This window comes from Dacryopinax primogenitus (genome assembly GCF_000292625.1).
Source record: "Dacryopinax primogenitus strain DJM-731 SS1 chromosome Unknown DACRYscaffold_17, whole genome shotgun sequence".
NCBI classification, from domain to species: domain Eukaryota; kingdom Fungi; phylum Basidiomycota; class Dacrymycetes; order Dacrymycetales; family Dacrymycetaceae; genus Dacryopinax; species Dacryopinax primogenitus.
In genome coordinates, this window is record NW_024467214.1 from 769279 (window position 1) to 785526 (window position 16248).

A 16248-nucleotide genomic window follows, 5' to 3' on the forward strand; every position below is an offset into this window, starting at 1 on the left:
CTGCTAGACATCTTGCTTACTCAGCCTAGTCAGGTGATCAGGTCATATGACCAAGGATGAGGTCATATGAGGTCATGCACAGCCATGCACAGCAGGTCATCTGACCATCCAATCCTTCCAGCAGGTTCCAGCACATGCCAAGGTATACCAGCTACTTCCATGTCATAAAGGCTTAGTCATGTCTCTTGACCAAGCAATGAGCTGGTGCCCTGACAGTGCCCTGGTCCCAGTCCTAATGTGAGTACTCTTACAGGGCATTGTAATAGGATACTAACCTGCCTTCATAGTCTTCTGAACTGTGTTACTCTGTGGTCTGGGGCAATGATGACAGCAATGCTGTTGAGCCAGACAATGATGATGACTATAGGGAGGACAATGATGCCAGAGCTTGGATTTGTGCTTGGCAAGCTGGTTCTCCTGAGGCAGCAAGTGGACTGTGGCACTATTGGTTGGTCCCACACCATGAGATGAAGTAAGTGAATATATTACAAGGTGGACATAAACCAATCCAGTTAATAGAGCACATTCTGCTGCCCTCCTCTACACCTATTGGCACAGGGATGCAGGGGTCTGAGCTGCAGACTGCCCCCCTGAAGCCAAAGCCATCCTGAGGATGGACAAGAATGTGCTCTTTCAGGAAGGGAAGATAGGCAATGGGATTTCAAGTGCATTTGCCACCCTCCTCAGCCTTGGCTTGCCCCAAGCCCAATTCAAGAAGTTAACAGTAAGTCCTTTTTCTCCCTGACCCTGAAAGTGAGCCAGACATATGTACAGCATTGTGATGTTTGCCATCTCAGTCACAAGCCAGGTGCTCTGGCAGAGTGCAGAATCTGCAGTTGCAGTTTCTGCATCAATGTCCCTGCCAAGAAAGGATGTGCTCAGGTGACAAAGGAAGAGGTTGACAGCATTGAAGGCATCCTCTGCATCAAGTGCTGCAAGGCTGAAGGAATGTCCTGGGCTCCAGGAAGTGTTTCTTCTGGTGAAGTTCAACTCTAGTTAATCTTTGCCAGTATGACTATGTGGGAAACATGATCAACTGGTCCCAAGGCCCTGTGCATGCTGACCCCATCATTGTGGTGCTCATGCACTGGAAGGAGGCCAACAACAAGTACAGCATGTCTGAGCTGTCCTCTAGGCTTGTGAGGGCATACCTGGGGAAGACTTATATGTATCCTAAAGTTGTAAGTGTTTCCATTTATTAATTATATCCATGATTCTAACTGAATCTTCCCTAGTCCCACTGTGCACACTATGTGGATGTGATTCTTGAGCAGAATTGCACAACCTGGGGCACAGACAGCTTGCCCTACCAGCAAGCAGATGGGCTGAGTGAGCTTCAAGCCTGTATCAAGGAGCTTGTGCACCAAGTCTCTGCCAAGTGAGTATGCTATTTAACCCCTCTAAACAAAACACTAATAAGTTGCCTAGCCACAGGGAAAAGTTCCATATCCTCACAGTGGTGGATGTGCACTGCAATGAGGGCAATGGTAGGCTCTTGTATAACAAGGGGAGCAAGTACTGCAGGTATGGTACACCCTTGGATGTAAGTTTTACTTTATTTCTATCTACCACACACTGAAGCTTTCTTACAGATCTGCTCAGCTGTGTTTGGAGAAACCAACCTGAAATCCATCTGTAATGATGCAGTGCTCATGCTGCTGACCTGCAGTGGCATGGTGCTTCAGGCATTGCCAACTGTGCATGCATGCAAGTAAGTGTATTCAAAATAATTATATTTGTTGAGGCCTAGATACTGACTACATTTGGTCTAGAGCTGGGTTCTGCATGGTGATTGCTTTCACAGCAAACACTTTCAATTCCCAGTGTGTTGCAGAGATCTGGCTGGGGCCCTTCCTATGGGCCTTCTATCAGGACCATGCTCCAGGCAAGCAAGCCATCCTCAGTGGCTACTCCAAAGAGCTTTCCCACCCTCTCTTCAGCCTGGGTATCTTTGTTTTTGGAGGAGAAGATGGCCAAGGCTGGTGATACACTTGGGGGGCCCCTGCAAGAAACTTGACCAGCAATGTGCAAGACCTCCAGTGCCTGTGCTCCATGGTCATGGAGTTCCACAAGAAGACCAGCCTGGGCATCTTCCAGTACAAGTGCAGGCACAATTGCAAGGGTAGGGCAGATCTCCATTTCATTGAGGGGATGAATGGGGTGTTTGAGTTACACCCCAACCCAGCAGAGCCTAACTACCGCATCCTCAAGATTGCAATGAGGGTGGCTGAGAACGGTGATATTCATACTTCACCCCCAGCCTGCCCCATCCATCCCAGGTGGATCACTGAGGCAATGCAGCATTGATCACACGAATTACAACGACGTCGGAGACGGAGAATAGGGGCCCATATAAGGTGCCTCGCTTGACCGAAAGGTCGACCTGGGAAAGACTCGCACATGCCGCCTGATGAACTGAAAAGGGAGTTTTGAGATCGGTGGTAAGCCAAAGAAATACGTCCACTCGCAGCCATAACAATGATAGCGGATCATCGGGTCCATCATATTGGGCCGCGAAGTCGGGTGAGAAAAGAGGGGCGAGCAGCTCTTTAGTTACGATCTCCTGTAGGTTCTCGGGTATCTGTTGGCGAGAGGAGCAAGTGAGCAACCAAGGGACATGCTGATTAGCAACCGAAGTGCAGAGAAATGCGCCGAGGAGCACTTGGAGAAGTGACTCTCGAACTTTTTCCCGAGGCGTTAGCGCTTGTCCAACTCCCAACAGTTCATCGATAGTAATCTGTGTTCCAACCTTCAATTGTGGTTCTTGAGAGGATACCGCGTCCTGCACCGCTGTAATCGGCCCGGAGGCTCGAGGGATAACATAGAGATGCTGGGCGGGAGTGGTGGAAGACGGAGACCGATGTCCATAGTGATCGACGCCGATGCATTCCTCGAATATATCTTTGGGCGGCATGCATCGCAAGTTAAACATGGGATGGCTGTCGATGTGGAAGATGTAATGATCGAGATCGATCTCATAGATCCATTCGATGAAGAGGTCGTTTTCGGGCTGCTCCTCCTGGATGACATAGTCATCTCCCAAGTGTCGTTTTCCGTCCTCACCTGTGAAAGTACCAGCACCATCAAACGTCTGACCAACAGCAGATCCAAATCACGTACCAATTGGCTCATTCTCCAGCTGCTCTGATAGCCACTCCTTTTGCTCCTGCACCCATTCATCGAACCGCTCTGGATCGGTAGGGATGGAGCTAAGGACCGAGCGCCCTAATCCGCTCGGGTAACTGTCGTAATGATTGTACCGAACAAAGTACCATCCCTTGTAGCGATAGAGTACGTAGCCTCGAGTGCCCACGTTGGATGCGTAGGACGAATGATGAGGAGAAGGAAAACGTCGCCGCCGTATCTTGACAGCACAGCCATATATACAGGTGAAGTATGACTGTTCCTTATATCCATATTGGGGAATTTTGCTGTTCGATGCCGCACGGTTCAGGGCTGTTTTTGTCCTGCCCCGCCTTACGTAACCTGATACACTTCAGGTTAAACTGTCTAAAGCTACCAACGCAATTGGATTGATCATCACAAAGATAATTCAGAAGGACTAGGAAATATTACGAAATGTTATGGCACCAATCCAATATTGGGCATGGATAAAGCCATATGTCATTCCTACAGTTGAGCTAATTGTCCAATGGGTGCAAGTGGTCAAGCCGCAAATCAGAAGGTGATGACTGACGATATGTTGATGGGGCATATATAGATCGGTTTGGGCAATGTTTGGTGCAGGCAAGTCATGGCTTTGTAGAACTAAATGGGCTAACCTTGGTCCATCACTGCCCGAAGCAAGAGATGTCGCAAAGTGCAGTTCAAGCTTCGGCGACTTCAACGGCTAGTCGAATCCTTAATCAGGGAGAGCGCGCATTCAGAGAAAGCGGTGGAATGAATGACTTCTCCAGGAGGTTGCTTAACCTGTTGTGGTTGTGTAGGGTTCTGATAATAGGACGAGATCCGAGGAACCAAACGCCCATACTTTGGCAAGTTCGAAGAACGTCCGCAATTGCCGTTAGAAATTGCTGACTTTTGCGTGAAGAAGAATCCAAATTCCAAAGATTACGCACGAGCTTTGTCATCGTAAGGTAATGGAAGACAGTGAGATGCGCTCTTGATGGGGAGGGTGACAAACAAATAGACTTGGAGGTAACAAGTTGAATCCCATATTCGGTCGATTACCCAAACGAGCCAATGTCGTTCTGGGGGTTGCTATAGTGATACCAAAGAGTGAAGGACTGAACGATATCGTTCCCGTGTGATTACATTCCCATTCCCCGGTTGAGGGTCGCGTGATTGCGCTATGGTGAATGTAGGCAACTGACATGATGTACCCAGGTACTTCCGTCATGAGGCTAATCATATTCTTCCTCCTTGAGGCACCCCACTGTCCCCAGCCGGTATGACAGCCAGGAAATCCCTCCAGTTGAATTGAGTGCTGAGATACAGTCGTCGCTGACATCCAAATCTAGTTCCTCAAGGACAAGGCTGATGAGCCAGCGAACGGAGGAATGGATGATGCGGACACTGTCGCTATCTGCCCCGAAGAAAATAACGTTACACAGTTCAGGTCGACCAAGTTCATCTTGTAATGGCGACGCAGAGGCTCGATATGCCCGGACAAATATAGGCCGATTGTCTTTGTCCTGGGTGATTTCGAGTCAGGCTGATCACGGAAAACGGGAAGAAACGAATTTTATTTTCGTGTACTTCTCACTGTTGGCCGACCGAAGACAGATCAGCCCGTACTATAACGCCCACGTCTTCACCACCCCGTCCGCTCCACCCGAGACCATGTATCGGTCTATATACCGGATCTTTGTTGCGGGCAGGGTATGCCCGTTGATGCTGAGGGTGGACATCTGCCGACTCGTGCGGTTCCAGATCTATATTTCGGAGTAAGTCACCCAGTCTCAGCTCTCGCATATAGCGACGAAGGATAGGAAGCATACCTTGACCCCATTTTCGCCTGCGCAGGCTACGACTTTGCGCGAATCGAACTGCAGGCTAGTGACAGGCCCGTCGAACGAGATAATATCCACCGTATTTCCCATTCTGAGGTCCCATATCTATCATCGCATGCCCATTAGCATACATCCTTTCACATTAGGAGAGGGGGAAGAGGACGGGAGAGTACATACCCGCACTGTTTTGTCCAATCCTCCGCTGAGGATATTCAGCTCGTCGAACTGCACACAAGTAACTGGCGCGGTATGACCCAGCAGAGTCCTATGCGGCTGGCCAGTCCTCATATCCCACAACCTGACCGCGCCGTCCCCGCTCCCGCTCACGAGCGCGTATCCCCAAGCCTGGACGCCCCCGACGTAGTCCGTCCACATCTCCCCTGTTGACGGGATGGGCCAGGAGAAGGAGCCCGAGGCAGCAGCGAGCAAGCCTGACGGCGAGAGGCCATCGATGGTTGGGCTTACGGGGGGATGGGAGATCGCCCAGAGAATATCCATCGTGAGGATACACTGGCCGGTCGTAAGGTCCCATTGACGAAGGGTCTTGTCCGAGGCGCCAGTCACCTGGATTTTGTGAGAAACCTTGTCTGGCCACCGCATAGTAAGTAGAAGCACTCACCAAGCTCGTGTCCTCAAAATACAGTGCCGTGACCGCCTTTGAATGGCCCTCAAGAACATGCAAGAGCGGCCCAGTCTGCTCCGTTTGCTCTCCAGTCTCCGAAGCAGCGGGCTCAGCATGCCCATTCAGTTTCTCAGTTCGTTCCTCCAGAGCCGCCTCGGCTTCCTCCACCCTCCCCAAGCTCCACACTCTTATTGCCCCATCTTCTCCGCCTGAAATACACACGTCACCCTCGACCTGCAGGGCTTTTACACACCCTGCGTGGCCCCGTAGTCGGCCGATTTCTTCGCCCTCAAGTAGGTCCCAGACGCGCACGCTCCCTGAACGATCCGCGCTGACCAGCGTGCCGTACGGCTCTGAAAAGTCTAGGCTTGTTATGGGAGAGCTGTGGGACAGTGTCTGGCGAGGTTTCAGCATGCGATGCGTTACAGGGGGAAGAAGACGCACCATAAATGCGACGCCTGGGGGAAGGTCGTCATGATCTGAAGGTAAGAAAGCAGGGCCTGCAGGGTGATGTAAGTCACAATTCCAACTATAGCGCATCTTTTGCACCTTTCTTTCGTCTTGCAGCGGCACTCGGCACCTCCGGCTTCCGACTGTCCGCCTCTGCAAGCTGTTCCTGTACCCCAGTCACTAATGACACCTCGCGTCAACGACCATGATACGGGAGCTCGGAAAGCACCTACGCTCGTCGTCTAATTCTAGTTCTTCCTCTTGCATCCTGAGAAGATCCTGATGCAGCTGCTCGCGTATCGCATCGAGCGCAGCGATCTTCTGCGTGATCTCGTCTATATCCGCGTTGACCAGCGCCTTGGATAACACACGTCAGCGTCATTCTTCGTCTAGTGTAAATATATGCGTACTCGTCGAACATGCAGGTTCTCTTTATCGATCCTGATCTCCCCCACCTGGGTGCTCAGCTCCTCTCTACTGAGCACCCTCCCCGCCTCCCTCTCTTTCCTTCTTTGATTTCTCCCTTTCCTAGGTGTACCCCTCGGTCGTTCGCCTTCATCATTCTCTTCCGTCAAAAGCCCCCTCTCCCCTGCACCTCGCCCAGCGAGCCCCACTCTACCCTCACTCATTCTCACCTTCCTCCGTCTCACCTTCCCTCTCTCGCTGCTCGGGATCGTCGCCTGAAATCCCCTGAGCAAGCTCACATCCTTCTCAACACCTCGGGGTTCGGGAACATCGGCGTGCAAAAGCTCGGGAGTTGCTTCCAGGATCTGCATGTCGGCGCTGGTGATCCTCCGTGGGTGGAGAGTGAGACGCAGTGGTGCACGACCGAGGGCTGCAAAGTCGGAGGCACGGGGTGCCAAGTGCCGGGAAGAGATTGTGGAAGAGGCGGACGCAACACCTTTGATCATTCGGGGGGTCATAATGACAGGAGCCACTAGAAATCGTCAGGATACCCTTTCGCATACGCTCTACGAAGCTATAGAACGAAAACCAGCGACTCACAATCCTTCAATATCCTCGTTGAATCGCTCCTCCCAGCCGCGAAAGGGGTCATAATAGTCTTGCTGAATGCCCTCAAATGGCTCGACTCTCCCTTTCCTGCTCCTGTCTTTCCCGCTCCTGCGCTCGCTCCTGAACTGGACGATGGACCGGCATGAGGGGGGCCCTCAGAGATGGGGTCGAGCGTTTCTCGCTCGTACTTTTCTCTAGGCTTCATGCCAGAAGTTGGAGGGAGTAAAAGGGAGGTGGTGGTAAGAAATCAAGATGAAGGAGTGTCGTCGGGAGATACAGGAAAAGGGATACCTCTTTGCCCCTCTTAGCTCTTGTCGTACGCGCTCGGCCGGGAACTCTTCTCAGTGAACGACGGAATCAAAAAAGCGCGAAGTCAGGTGGGACGCGTCTCGGCTCCGGTCGGACATACGCTGATCATGACATCACAATACACATACATCCAAACACTTTGGCCTCCATCTCATCACCGCTTCCTCGAACTGCTCGCACGCAGGCCACCCCTTGCTCTTGACAGTCTGCTCGGTCATGTCGCCGCCATTGCACCCCACTACCGACTGGAGCTCCTACGAGTTTGCATTCTTCAAGATAGACAAGACCCCGATCGAGGTATCTGTTTCCGAGTTCTTTGGGGCCTCGGAGGAGAGCGTCTCTTCAGAGCAGATCCCCGAAATCTGCCAGCTGGCCGAAGGGCATAACCCGATGCAGGGCGCGAGGAGCTATGCGACCGCTCGCGGTCTCACCGGAGATGTGTGCGATGATGTTGTCCGGCACATAAGCCTTTACATGCAGGCCGACGGTCCCGAAGCCCACGTCGATACGCTCGTTGCCTCGATGTTCCGACTCTACAAGTTCGACGCCAAGGGTGTCTGCCATCAGAACTACCCGCTCACGCTCGAGATGATGCACAAACGGACGGCAGCGAACCCCGACGTCGTGGTGATGACGAACGATGGCCCATTCATGATCACGATTCATTGCGAAGACAAGGCGCAGCAGTTCCGCGGCTCCATCCTCTACCAGCTGCTTGCGCAGTGCGTCGCCGTCTTCACCTACAATCAAGAATAGTACAGGGAGAAGACGCACAAGGAGCTGGAGAAGGCTGTGATCCCGTGTATGACCTCGAAGGGCGCCACCATGGAGTTTTACGAGGTCACGATCACCAAGGAGCTCGCGGAGGCCGTCGCGGACGGGCGGCAGCCTGAGCACCGTACGACATTCCGGCACTGCGAAAGCATCTTGATCGAACCCTCCGCGCTCAAGGGCATGGCCAACTCCGGTTACCGTGCGCGGCTGTATCGGCGTATGGCTCTGCAACGCGCCAGGCTAGACGCGTTGCACGCTCAATGGGTTTAGGAGGAGGTAATAGAGGGGCGGCAGTGGGCGGTCGCATGTATTTCACGCTTTGGCTCGTCTGTCGCGCGTAGTGTAGTTGCTCCCAACCCCCCTAGCTTCTATTTGTTACATGGCCCGTTACGACGAATGTTGAAACCTTGATGCTTTGCGCCCTCGGCTAAGGACGAGGACGGATGGCGACGACTTGATGGATCTTTCGAAAATGCTCGATGAGGGCAGTGAGAACGAAGAGGACATTGAAGAGGAAAATGGTGGAGAGCACGACGAGGAAGAGGACGTCGGACCATCCATTGCGCTACGAAGCTCTGCTTCACATCTCCCGCCCGTCTTTACTATCCACAATAGACAGTTCTCTATCGTCGTCTCCTACTTACAGGGTTGCTTCGTACAGTTACTAGAACAGGAATTTCCCTCCTCGCACCTCCATTGCCATTCCCGCTACCCCTTTCTCTCTCACCGACAGGCCCGTCTGGAATAGGCGTTTCGTGACGTTCCCTTAGTGCTGCACGTGCTTGGGCTCGGGCTGTTGCCTGAATGCGACGACGGCGCTGCTGTTGCTGAGGAGGTTCTTCTCTTGCACGAGAGACAGGCAGACTCCTGACTACTTGGGCTGTCGCCGAAGGAGACCGACTCCGATTCGTCCGAACTGGGCGTCGAGAATTATGCTGAACGGGTCTCTCTTCCGGAGAATGTAGATCGATGGGGATGGTACGCCGGCGCACGGGTGGAGTACCAGGAAGCGCAATCTGAGGAGAGACGAACCTCCGATGGGTGCTGCCCGCTGGAGGGGACGTGAAGCGCCTGTGCGTCCGGATGATGTTAGGTGGGATGGAGCGGGACTGCGCAGCTGCAGCGGTCGCATTGTCAGACCGGCGTTGTTGTGCGGCACTGACACGGCGCAGGCGCTGGAACTGATCCGCAATGCTTCCCCTTATCACGATTTGTTCGCGTTCTTCTTCCGAGTGCGCGGCCTGGTCGGGCGAGGGCGCACGACGCCGGTTTATGTTGGTCGATGGGCGAGTAGGAGGGGATGTAGCTCGGTTGCCGAACAGAGAAAACCTTGACACTAACCTCGGAGTTGAGGGGCCAGGCGCCGTACGCACAGGCTCGTCCCGCACTGGGGGCGTGCCGGGGCCGGAGATGTTACGATTCCCTGTTGGGCGCGCAAGCCGCCGTTCTTGCTGGAGGCGGATGATCTCACTGGCAGCGTGCCCATAGCGGTCCTCTGGCCAGGTGTGAACCATCTCGCTGGGCTCGTTATTCCGTTCAGAGGGATCGGGAGTGTGGGTGTTGACGTCCTCGTCTTCATAGTCTCCATAAAATTCACCCTCGTCCGGATCCTCCTCCCCCGAAACCCAGTCGAGATAGTCCTCTTCATCCACTTCCTCTCCGTCAAGCTCCACATCCTCCTCATAAGGTGCGGCATCACCTTCTCCAGCTTCATATTCGGGTCCGTCCGCATACTGCGCTGGTTCTTCATTATTCCCGTACTGGAAATTGGGGAAGTCGGGAGCGTCTTCATCGTAATGGTCCGCATCGTAGAGGGCATCGTCGTAGTAAGGTTCGTCTTCATATTCACCATCATTTTCCGCTGTGCCATCCAGCCATTCTTCTCCGTTTTCCCAATGAACTCCCTGGATCACTTGGGGTAAGGCAGCCTGAGGCCGATCAACATGCGATCTTCCATCGTCATCCTCATGGTCGGTGTCCAATACCACAGGATTTTGCCGGTGACCGACAGGTTGCTCATCGTCACTAGTATCTGGCTCCTCCTCCGAGCTTTCGCCGCCGAAGTCTCGAACGATCCTCGATATAGCCCGTTCCCTGCCTCCCGGGACTTCATCATCACTGGTCTCTTCCTCTGAGCTTAGCGGCAACCCTTGGGCAACCCTCAACAGCCGGCCAAATGTTTCGCCAGCAGCATCGACATCTTCCTCCCTGGCTCTCCGCATGCCCCGGTCGTAAAGATCGCCGTAGGCTTCAAGCTCGTCTCTGAGATCTTCAATACTGAGATCCTCCTGGACGTGTCTAGCCGCCACAGGTGGGGCTCGATTCTTGATCTCGATCCACTCACTGTCAAAATGCAGTCAGAGACGCGTACGTGTATGTCATATGTACACAGAACACACCCCATGCGCTTATCCCAGTCCTTCCTCTTCTCGCCCTCCTTCACCCACTCGAGGTTTCCGCTAGCCTCGAGAACAGCAATGTGTTTCTCGATAATGCTGTCGAGGCTCCTGCATGGGATCAGAGGCTTGACAGGACCAGCAGGCTCGCGACAGGTAAAACAGGTGGCCTTCCTCTGGCGGCGCATATAGTCAGCTTCCGTGATAGCGAGATGGGCGTAGAGTAATGGACAGACCTGGACGATCCATGCATCAGAGCAGATCCCGCATGCAATGTGCCCACAAGGGTTGACTCCCTGACATCCGACCCTGCGAAAGCATCAGCATATTTCCAGGCGCGACTCTCTCTATTGACTCACATCAGCTCGAGGCATATTGGACAAGTCAAGTCGTCTTCAAACGCGGTCTGCACATCCACACGAGTTTGTACAGCTTCCTCCGCAGGCTGGGATAACTTCTGCCGCTTTGAGGGCTTTGTTGTTTCTGGTGTATCTCTGGCGCTAGATACTGACGGACCAGGGGATGGACGACGTTTCCGAGATACACTTGCGATGGTATACGTGTCAGCAGTGACACGTGCAGGCGAATGACAGACTCACGGCCTCTCTGTCCTCTGATCCATGGCCAATCTCGCCCTCAAGCTCATCGTTTCCTCTTCCCCGTGTGGCCGTTCGAGCAAGAAGATAAAGGGGTAAGTGGATGGTGTGTGGCAAGGTGAGAGATCAGCCGGAAGTGCGGAATCATCAGCACGCGAGCTGACTCCCCTCAAGGCGAATCAGGGATGACTTTAGGGCTGGTTCCGATATTCCCGATAAGGCTGAAGGATCTTGAATACATTTGACATGACAATTTCTGTAACAATTCAATTCGATAATAACATCGTAAAAGGTGTATGCATCATGACAGTATGGTTTTCTTTTCTGAGAAAAGGCAGATGACAGCCAAGATCGTGTATTCCTGTTGTTAACCTCCAAGAATAATCAACATTGAATCTTGTATAAACTACACCAACCCAAAGTACAGACTGTTACATATACCGCTACAACTCGTAATCCGTTTCTACTAATCTTCCATTCTACAACACACTCTTCTTCTCAGCCTCGACCTCGACTTTCTCTGAGGCAGTCACGTCATCGGCAGATTTCTCGGAGATCTCTTCTTCCTTCTTAGCTTCGGGAGCTGGAGGTGCCGTTTCCTTCCTTGCGAGCTCCGCTTTAGACGGGTCGGTGAGCACCTGGGTCTGGAGTGTAACATCTTCAGTCTCGTCGGCCTTTTCAACTGTATCCTTGCTCTCTTTCTCGGGCATTTCCGGTTTCTCGGTCGTCGTTGCCTTGGCCTCCTCTGCTTTCACAGCACCGTCTTCAACAGGTTTGCTCACTGCCGTCGCCTCCTCCTTCTCCGGCTTCTCCTGCTCAACCTGCTCAACCGCCTCCGAAACCTTAAGCTTCCGCTCAATATCCCTGGTGATCTCTCCAACCTCCTCCTCCTCAACCTTCTCCCCCAGATATTCCGTCTGCGCCCAAAGTCGTTCCAGCTCGTCCAGCCAGCCCAGTTCCTCGCACAGCTTGCGCACGACCGTATCGCACTCCCCGAGGGCGAGGACGTCGTCCGGCCTACTGCCGATGTCGCCCACGGCGTCGAGGTTGATAAGGACGCGGGGGCAAGACTCGGGAACTAGACGGCAGATACCAGCGAAGGGCATGACGGTGAGGGATGTGCCGAGGATGAATAGAAGGTCCGCAGAACGGAGTTCTGGAACGGTGGAAAAGAAGGAGCTTGGCAGCTGCAGCATACATGAGTCATAATGATCACCATAGATGAACATCACGCACCCCCTCGCCGAAGAAGACGATATCAGGCTTCACCAACCCACCACACGAATCACACCGCGCCGGCTCGCCCTTCTCCACCGCCTCGCTCATCTCTTCCTCATCAAACGGCATCTTACACTCAATACAGCTATTGCTCGCAAAGCTCCCATGGGCTTCTATGATCTTCTCCCCCGCAAGGCCGGCGCGTCGCTCGAGGGTGTCGATGTTCTGCGTGAAACACATGTTGAGCAGGCCTTTCTCATCCATGAGCTTGAAGAAGGAATGGGTGAGGGTGGGCCGGAACTTGGAGGGGTCCATGTCTTTCGCCAACGTGTAGACTGGGAATACCATCAGCACATGATGACGAGGAGCAGCAGAGGGCATACATACAGGGTATCGGGTTCTCTCGGAAGTAGTCTATATCAAACACGGCTTCAGCATAAGGAAGGTTCAAGCGTTGTAGGTTATGCTGCCCAATGTCAGTCAGGATGACTCCACCACGATGAACGACTCACGTATAGCCCCGTCTCCGGAGAGCGGAAATCAGGAATCCCAGCAGAGGTGCTTATGCCTGCTCCTGCCTACCCATACCGTCACGTTCAATAGTCGTTCAACATTGCACAAGGGGAGCGTACCATGATATACACCTTCCTGCACTGCTCGCTCTTCATGTACTCCGCTACACCCCGGATATCTTTGCTCGAGAGCACGTTCGGCCCCTGCCTAGTCGTCGGCTGACTCTCTTCGTTACCCATGGTCAATCCCAATTCGCAAGAGTGATCAGAAAGATGTTCGCCTACGAAGGCGCTGAAGCGAGCGGGTTACTATATAGTCCTGTGAGAGAGGGTGCTGGCCGACTGAATCGGCGCCTTTCACGGGCCTGGCGGAAAATGTGGCGGTGCTAACCCGTAATATAACGGGCGCTTGACTCACGACGTTGATATCCTCTTCCTCACAGTCAGGCTTGACATACCACAACCATGCGAGAAACGAATGACTCTTCCAAGAAACACAAACCAAACCAAATTGCTCTTTGTCAATTATGGGAGACGGCGTCTTTGATTGGATCTTGAACCCATCCGGCTGAGGCGGGAAGCTCCCCGGCCCCGATCAGAACCTTCCCCGTGCACCACCGCAGCCCAACACCAACATCAACGTCCTCTATACGTCTCTCCCCTCCTCTTCAATTGACGACCACTCCCATCGTATATGCAGCCTCATATCCCTCTGTCCCTCGATATAATGGAAGACGCAGGCCGGTATATGAGCGGGAGCGCGCTGACACTCCGAACGAATGCGAATGCGAACGGGAACGCGAACGGGGCGTCGCTACCTCCTGAGCACATCAGGGCGCAACGGGTATTCGGAAGCGCGTTACAAGTAGACGAGCAATTCGCCGGTGACACTATCATACTGGTACGTCGACTCTTCCAGGGTTGAACACAAGCCAACAGCGCGCAGGTCGAGAACACGCTATTCCACATCCCCACCTATCTCCTGCATCAATCGACGCTCTTTGCACAACTCTTCGACCTCCGTTACCCGGGGAGCAGCACCTCCCTCTCCGTCTCCCTCTCTAGGGCACTCGAAGAATCCCCGGTGGATATGAACGTTCCCGAGCCTTCGCTGACCGCCCGCTCCTTCCGCGCGTTCGCGAAAGCGCTCCTCTCACCTGCGTAAGCCCTCCCCCGCCCTATTCATCCCAAGCTCAACCACAGCCAAACCAGGTACGCCCCAACCTCTCTCTCACCCGAAGAGCTCCTCCCCGCTCTCGAATGGAGCAGCAAATGGTGTTTCCCCTCCCTGACCTCCCACCTCCTCTCCCAACTCGCCCTCTCCCGCGACCCGAGCAACGCCCCCTCCCTACTCCCACACGCCCGGTTCCCCCTGGCGAAACAATACTCTTCCCAGCGCGTGCTAGACCAAGCGCTCGTCGACCAGTGTCTCTCGCTCTCTCCTCCCGATATGCTCGCGTACGACTCCCTAATCCAGTCTTTCGGCCCAGCCGCGTTCCTCGATTTGATAGAAACGAGGCGCCTTGTCTGGTCCCACCTACGCGCATTAGCAAGTGGCACAAGAGGGGAAAACACCGTCTGGACCGACTGCGCACACAAGCCAGACTGGTGCCACACCGCTCCCTTATTCCGGCAAGCGCTCGCGGATGTGCTCCTAGCTGAAGGAAAGCAGAGAACGAGAAACGCCCCGTATGAGGACTTTGACGCGGCGTTTTGTACGGCTTTGGACTCCCTGGCTACGGGCAGCAGGGCGTGTGAGACGTGTAGGGGGAAGACGGTGGAGCGTATGAGCTGGTTTATAGACAGTACGAGGATATTCGATATTGTCCGAGAGCGGATCGGGCCCCTCCTATCTCCCCCGGCCTCGCAGACTGCCGACAGTCCTGTCGCTGGTTCTCACCTACTGACGAACTCGTCAAGCCCAGAGACGGGAAAGAGGAAAACCCCGTCAACCGCCGGACAGACAGGTATTTATCTGTGGAACGCAGCTTGGGGCTTGCCGGTCGAGGGGAGCGCACAGCAGCGGGACTGGGAGAGACTGATGGATTTGCAGGGAGAGACGATGCAGAGCGTGTCGGGGTCGGGGTAACCACCGAGGTTGAGGACTGGCGGGGTCGGCCCGAGCATAAGATAGCCACATGATCTTGTTATGTATTTCATATGCATCTCTATATTGCCAGAGTTCCGGTCGCAGGAGGATCAGCGCCAGGGGTGCCATATTCCGCGCCATTGATAGGCCATGTTATTAATAATATGGTCGGATGATTGCCAGCATTGATAGATAGGCAGTGCAGGAATCCTTTGTCGGATCATCCAATGCACGAGGGCAGAATGTAATGTACTATGAAAGGCAGAGCGGCGTATTTCCCTCAAAGGCAGTCAAAGCGCGGGATCATCCTCCCGAGAAGCCTGCCAGGAGAACCCTGTGCGGGGCTTCTGGCCGATCGGCATCGGGGATGGGGCGCGGGATCAGTTTGTAGATTGTGGACTGATTTGGAAATGATTGTGCCTTTTTTGTGGTGATGGCGCCGATCGGGAGAGGCGTAAACTCGGACCGAACAATAAATACATTACATTGCATTGCAGAAATTTACTCTTGTGCAGAAAATAAAAGGAATTGGAGGATGGAGGATTTCTTGCACGGGATTCCAACAGAGGATAGAGGGTGCTGGCAGGGTTTGCTTCATGTGGAAAAGGAAGGAGAGATGGTTACGAGAAGGTATCGATTTTGAGGTATTTACCGGTTAAGAAGAAGTGGAGGGAAAGAAGAGAATATTTTGCGGACAAGGAAAGAATTGACCTAGAAAGAATGAAAAAAGAAGTATTAGATTGGAAGATTATTGGCACATGTAATTATACCTTGAGGCGTGTACTCTCCTCCTCCTCCTCCTCCTCCTCCTCATCATACCCCCCCAACTCACCATGGGCCCATCATCACACGACACCCTCTCAACAGGACAACAACACCGTCGTACCCACGCCCGAGTCCCCACCGACCCCCACCCAGCCTACCCACCCCGTCCATCCAACACTCACCAACACCTCCCTCATGTCCCAGGCATACTCACCAGTCTAGGCACGGACAAGGGGTACATTCCCCTCCCTACCCAGGACAGGCGTGTCCATTTCTCGTCTTCTGACACTCCGGACGACAGCTCAGATGCAGAAGAGGAAGAGGAAGAGGAAGAGGAAGGGACAGACGAAGCGGATGCGCTCAGCCGGTCTGCGCAGAGCTCTTCTCACTCGAGCATCGTACTCTCCCCAAGCTCACAACGGATATTCTCCGACTACCTCAACATATCCAAACATGAACGTCCCCCTAGACCGGAGGATATCTCACCCCGTACAATCACTTGGATACTTGTACAGCTGTTCACAGTCACA

General features: G+C 53.6%; 6 protein-coding genes across 6 annotated transcripts; 3 read left to right on the forward strand and 3 right to left on the reverse strand.

Moving 5' to 3' along the window:
• Positions 1 to 1028: 1028 nt before the first annotated feature.
• On the forward strand, positions 1029 to 1986 carry DACRYDRAFT_110441 (uncharacterized protein; the record flags this gene model as incomplete). Its single annotated transcript, XM_040769052.1, has 5 exons — positions 1029 to 1181; positions 1236 to 1378; positions 1429 to 1543; positions 1593 to 1711; positions 1773 to 1986. 5 exons carry the CDS (start codon positions 1029 to 1031, stop codon positions 1984 to 1986), a joined length of 744 nt encoding a protein of 247 aa, XP_040626020.1.
• A 2771-nt stretch (positions 1987 to 4757) lies between these two features.
• Positions 4758 to 7102, reverse strand: DACRYDRAFT_90694 (WD40 repeat-like protein; the record flags this gene model as incomplete). The annotated part of the gene is made up of 9 exons (XM_040776965.1): positions 4758 to 4895; positions 4962 to 5078; positions 5151 to 5537; positions 5593 to 5991; positions 6040 to 6095; positions 6145 to 6225; positions 6279 to 6402; positions 6456 to 6982; positions 7051 to 7102. 9 exons carry the CDS (start codon positions 7100 to 7102, stop codon positions 4758 to 4760), a joined length of 1881 nt encoding a protein of 626 aa, XP_040626021.1.
• A 721-nt stretch (positions 7103 to 7823) lies between these two features.
• DACRYDRAFT_24169 (uncharacterized protein) lies at positions 7824 to 8501 on the forward strand. The gene has a single exon (XM_040773581.1). It carries the CDS (start codon positions 7843 to 7845, stop codon positions 8122 to 8124), a length of 282 nt encoding a protein of 93 aa, XP_040626022.1. The 5' UTR covers positions 7824 to 7842; the 3' UTR covers positions 8125 to 8501.
• Positions 8502 to 8969: 468 nt separating this feature from the next.
• On the reverse strand, positions 8970 to 11022 carry DACRYDRAFT_70348 (uncharacterized protein; the record flags this gene model as incomplete). The annotated part of the gene is made up of 4 exons (XM_040775918.1): positions 10898 to 11022; positions 10775 to 10847; positions 10542 to 10714; positions 8970 to 10485 (listed from the first exon to the last, which is right to left on the reverse strand). Coding segments are annotated over exons 1-4 (1764 nt in total), but the record flags the coding sequence as incomplete, so codon positions are not given.
• Positions 11023 to 11595: 573 nt separating this feature from the next.
• On the reverse strand, positions 11596 to 13121 carry DACRYDRAFT_24170 (NAD-dependent deacetylase sirtuin-2). The gene is made up of 5 exons (XM_040773582.1): positions 12985 to 13121; positions 12865 to 12930; positions 12740 to 12818; positions 12371 to 12687; positions 11596 to 12321 (listed from the first exon to the last, which is right to left on the reverse strand). The coding sequence occupies exons 1-5, from the start codon at positions 13102 to 13104 to the stop codon at positions 11614 to 11616; spliced, it is 1290 nt and encodes a 429-aa protein (XP_040626024.1). The 5' UTR covers positions 13105 to 13121; the 3' UTR covers positions 11596 to 11613.
• A 280-nt stretch (positions 13122 to 13401) lies between these two features.
• Positions 13402 to 14953, forward strand: DACRYDRAFT_118390 (uncharacterized protein; the record flags this gene model as incomplete). Its single annotated transcript, XM_040770573.1, has 3 exons — positions 13402 to 13765; positions 13811 to 14025; positions 14077 to 14953. The coding sequence occupies exons 1-3, from the start codon at positions 13559 to 13561 to the stop codon at positions 14951 to 14953; spliced, it is 1299 nt and encodes a 432-aa protein (XP_040626025.1). The 5' UTR covers positions 13402 to 13558.
• Between the last annotated feature and the right edge of the window lie 1295 nt (positions 14954 to 16248).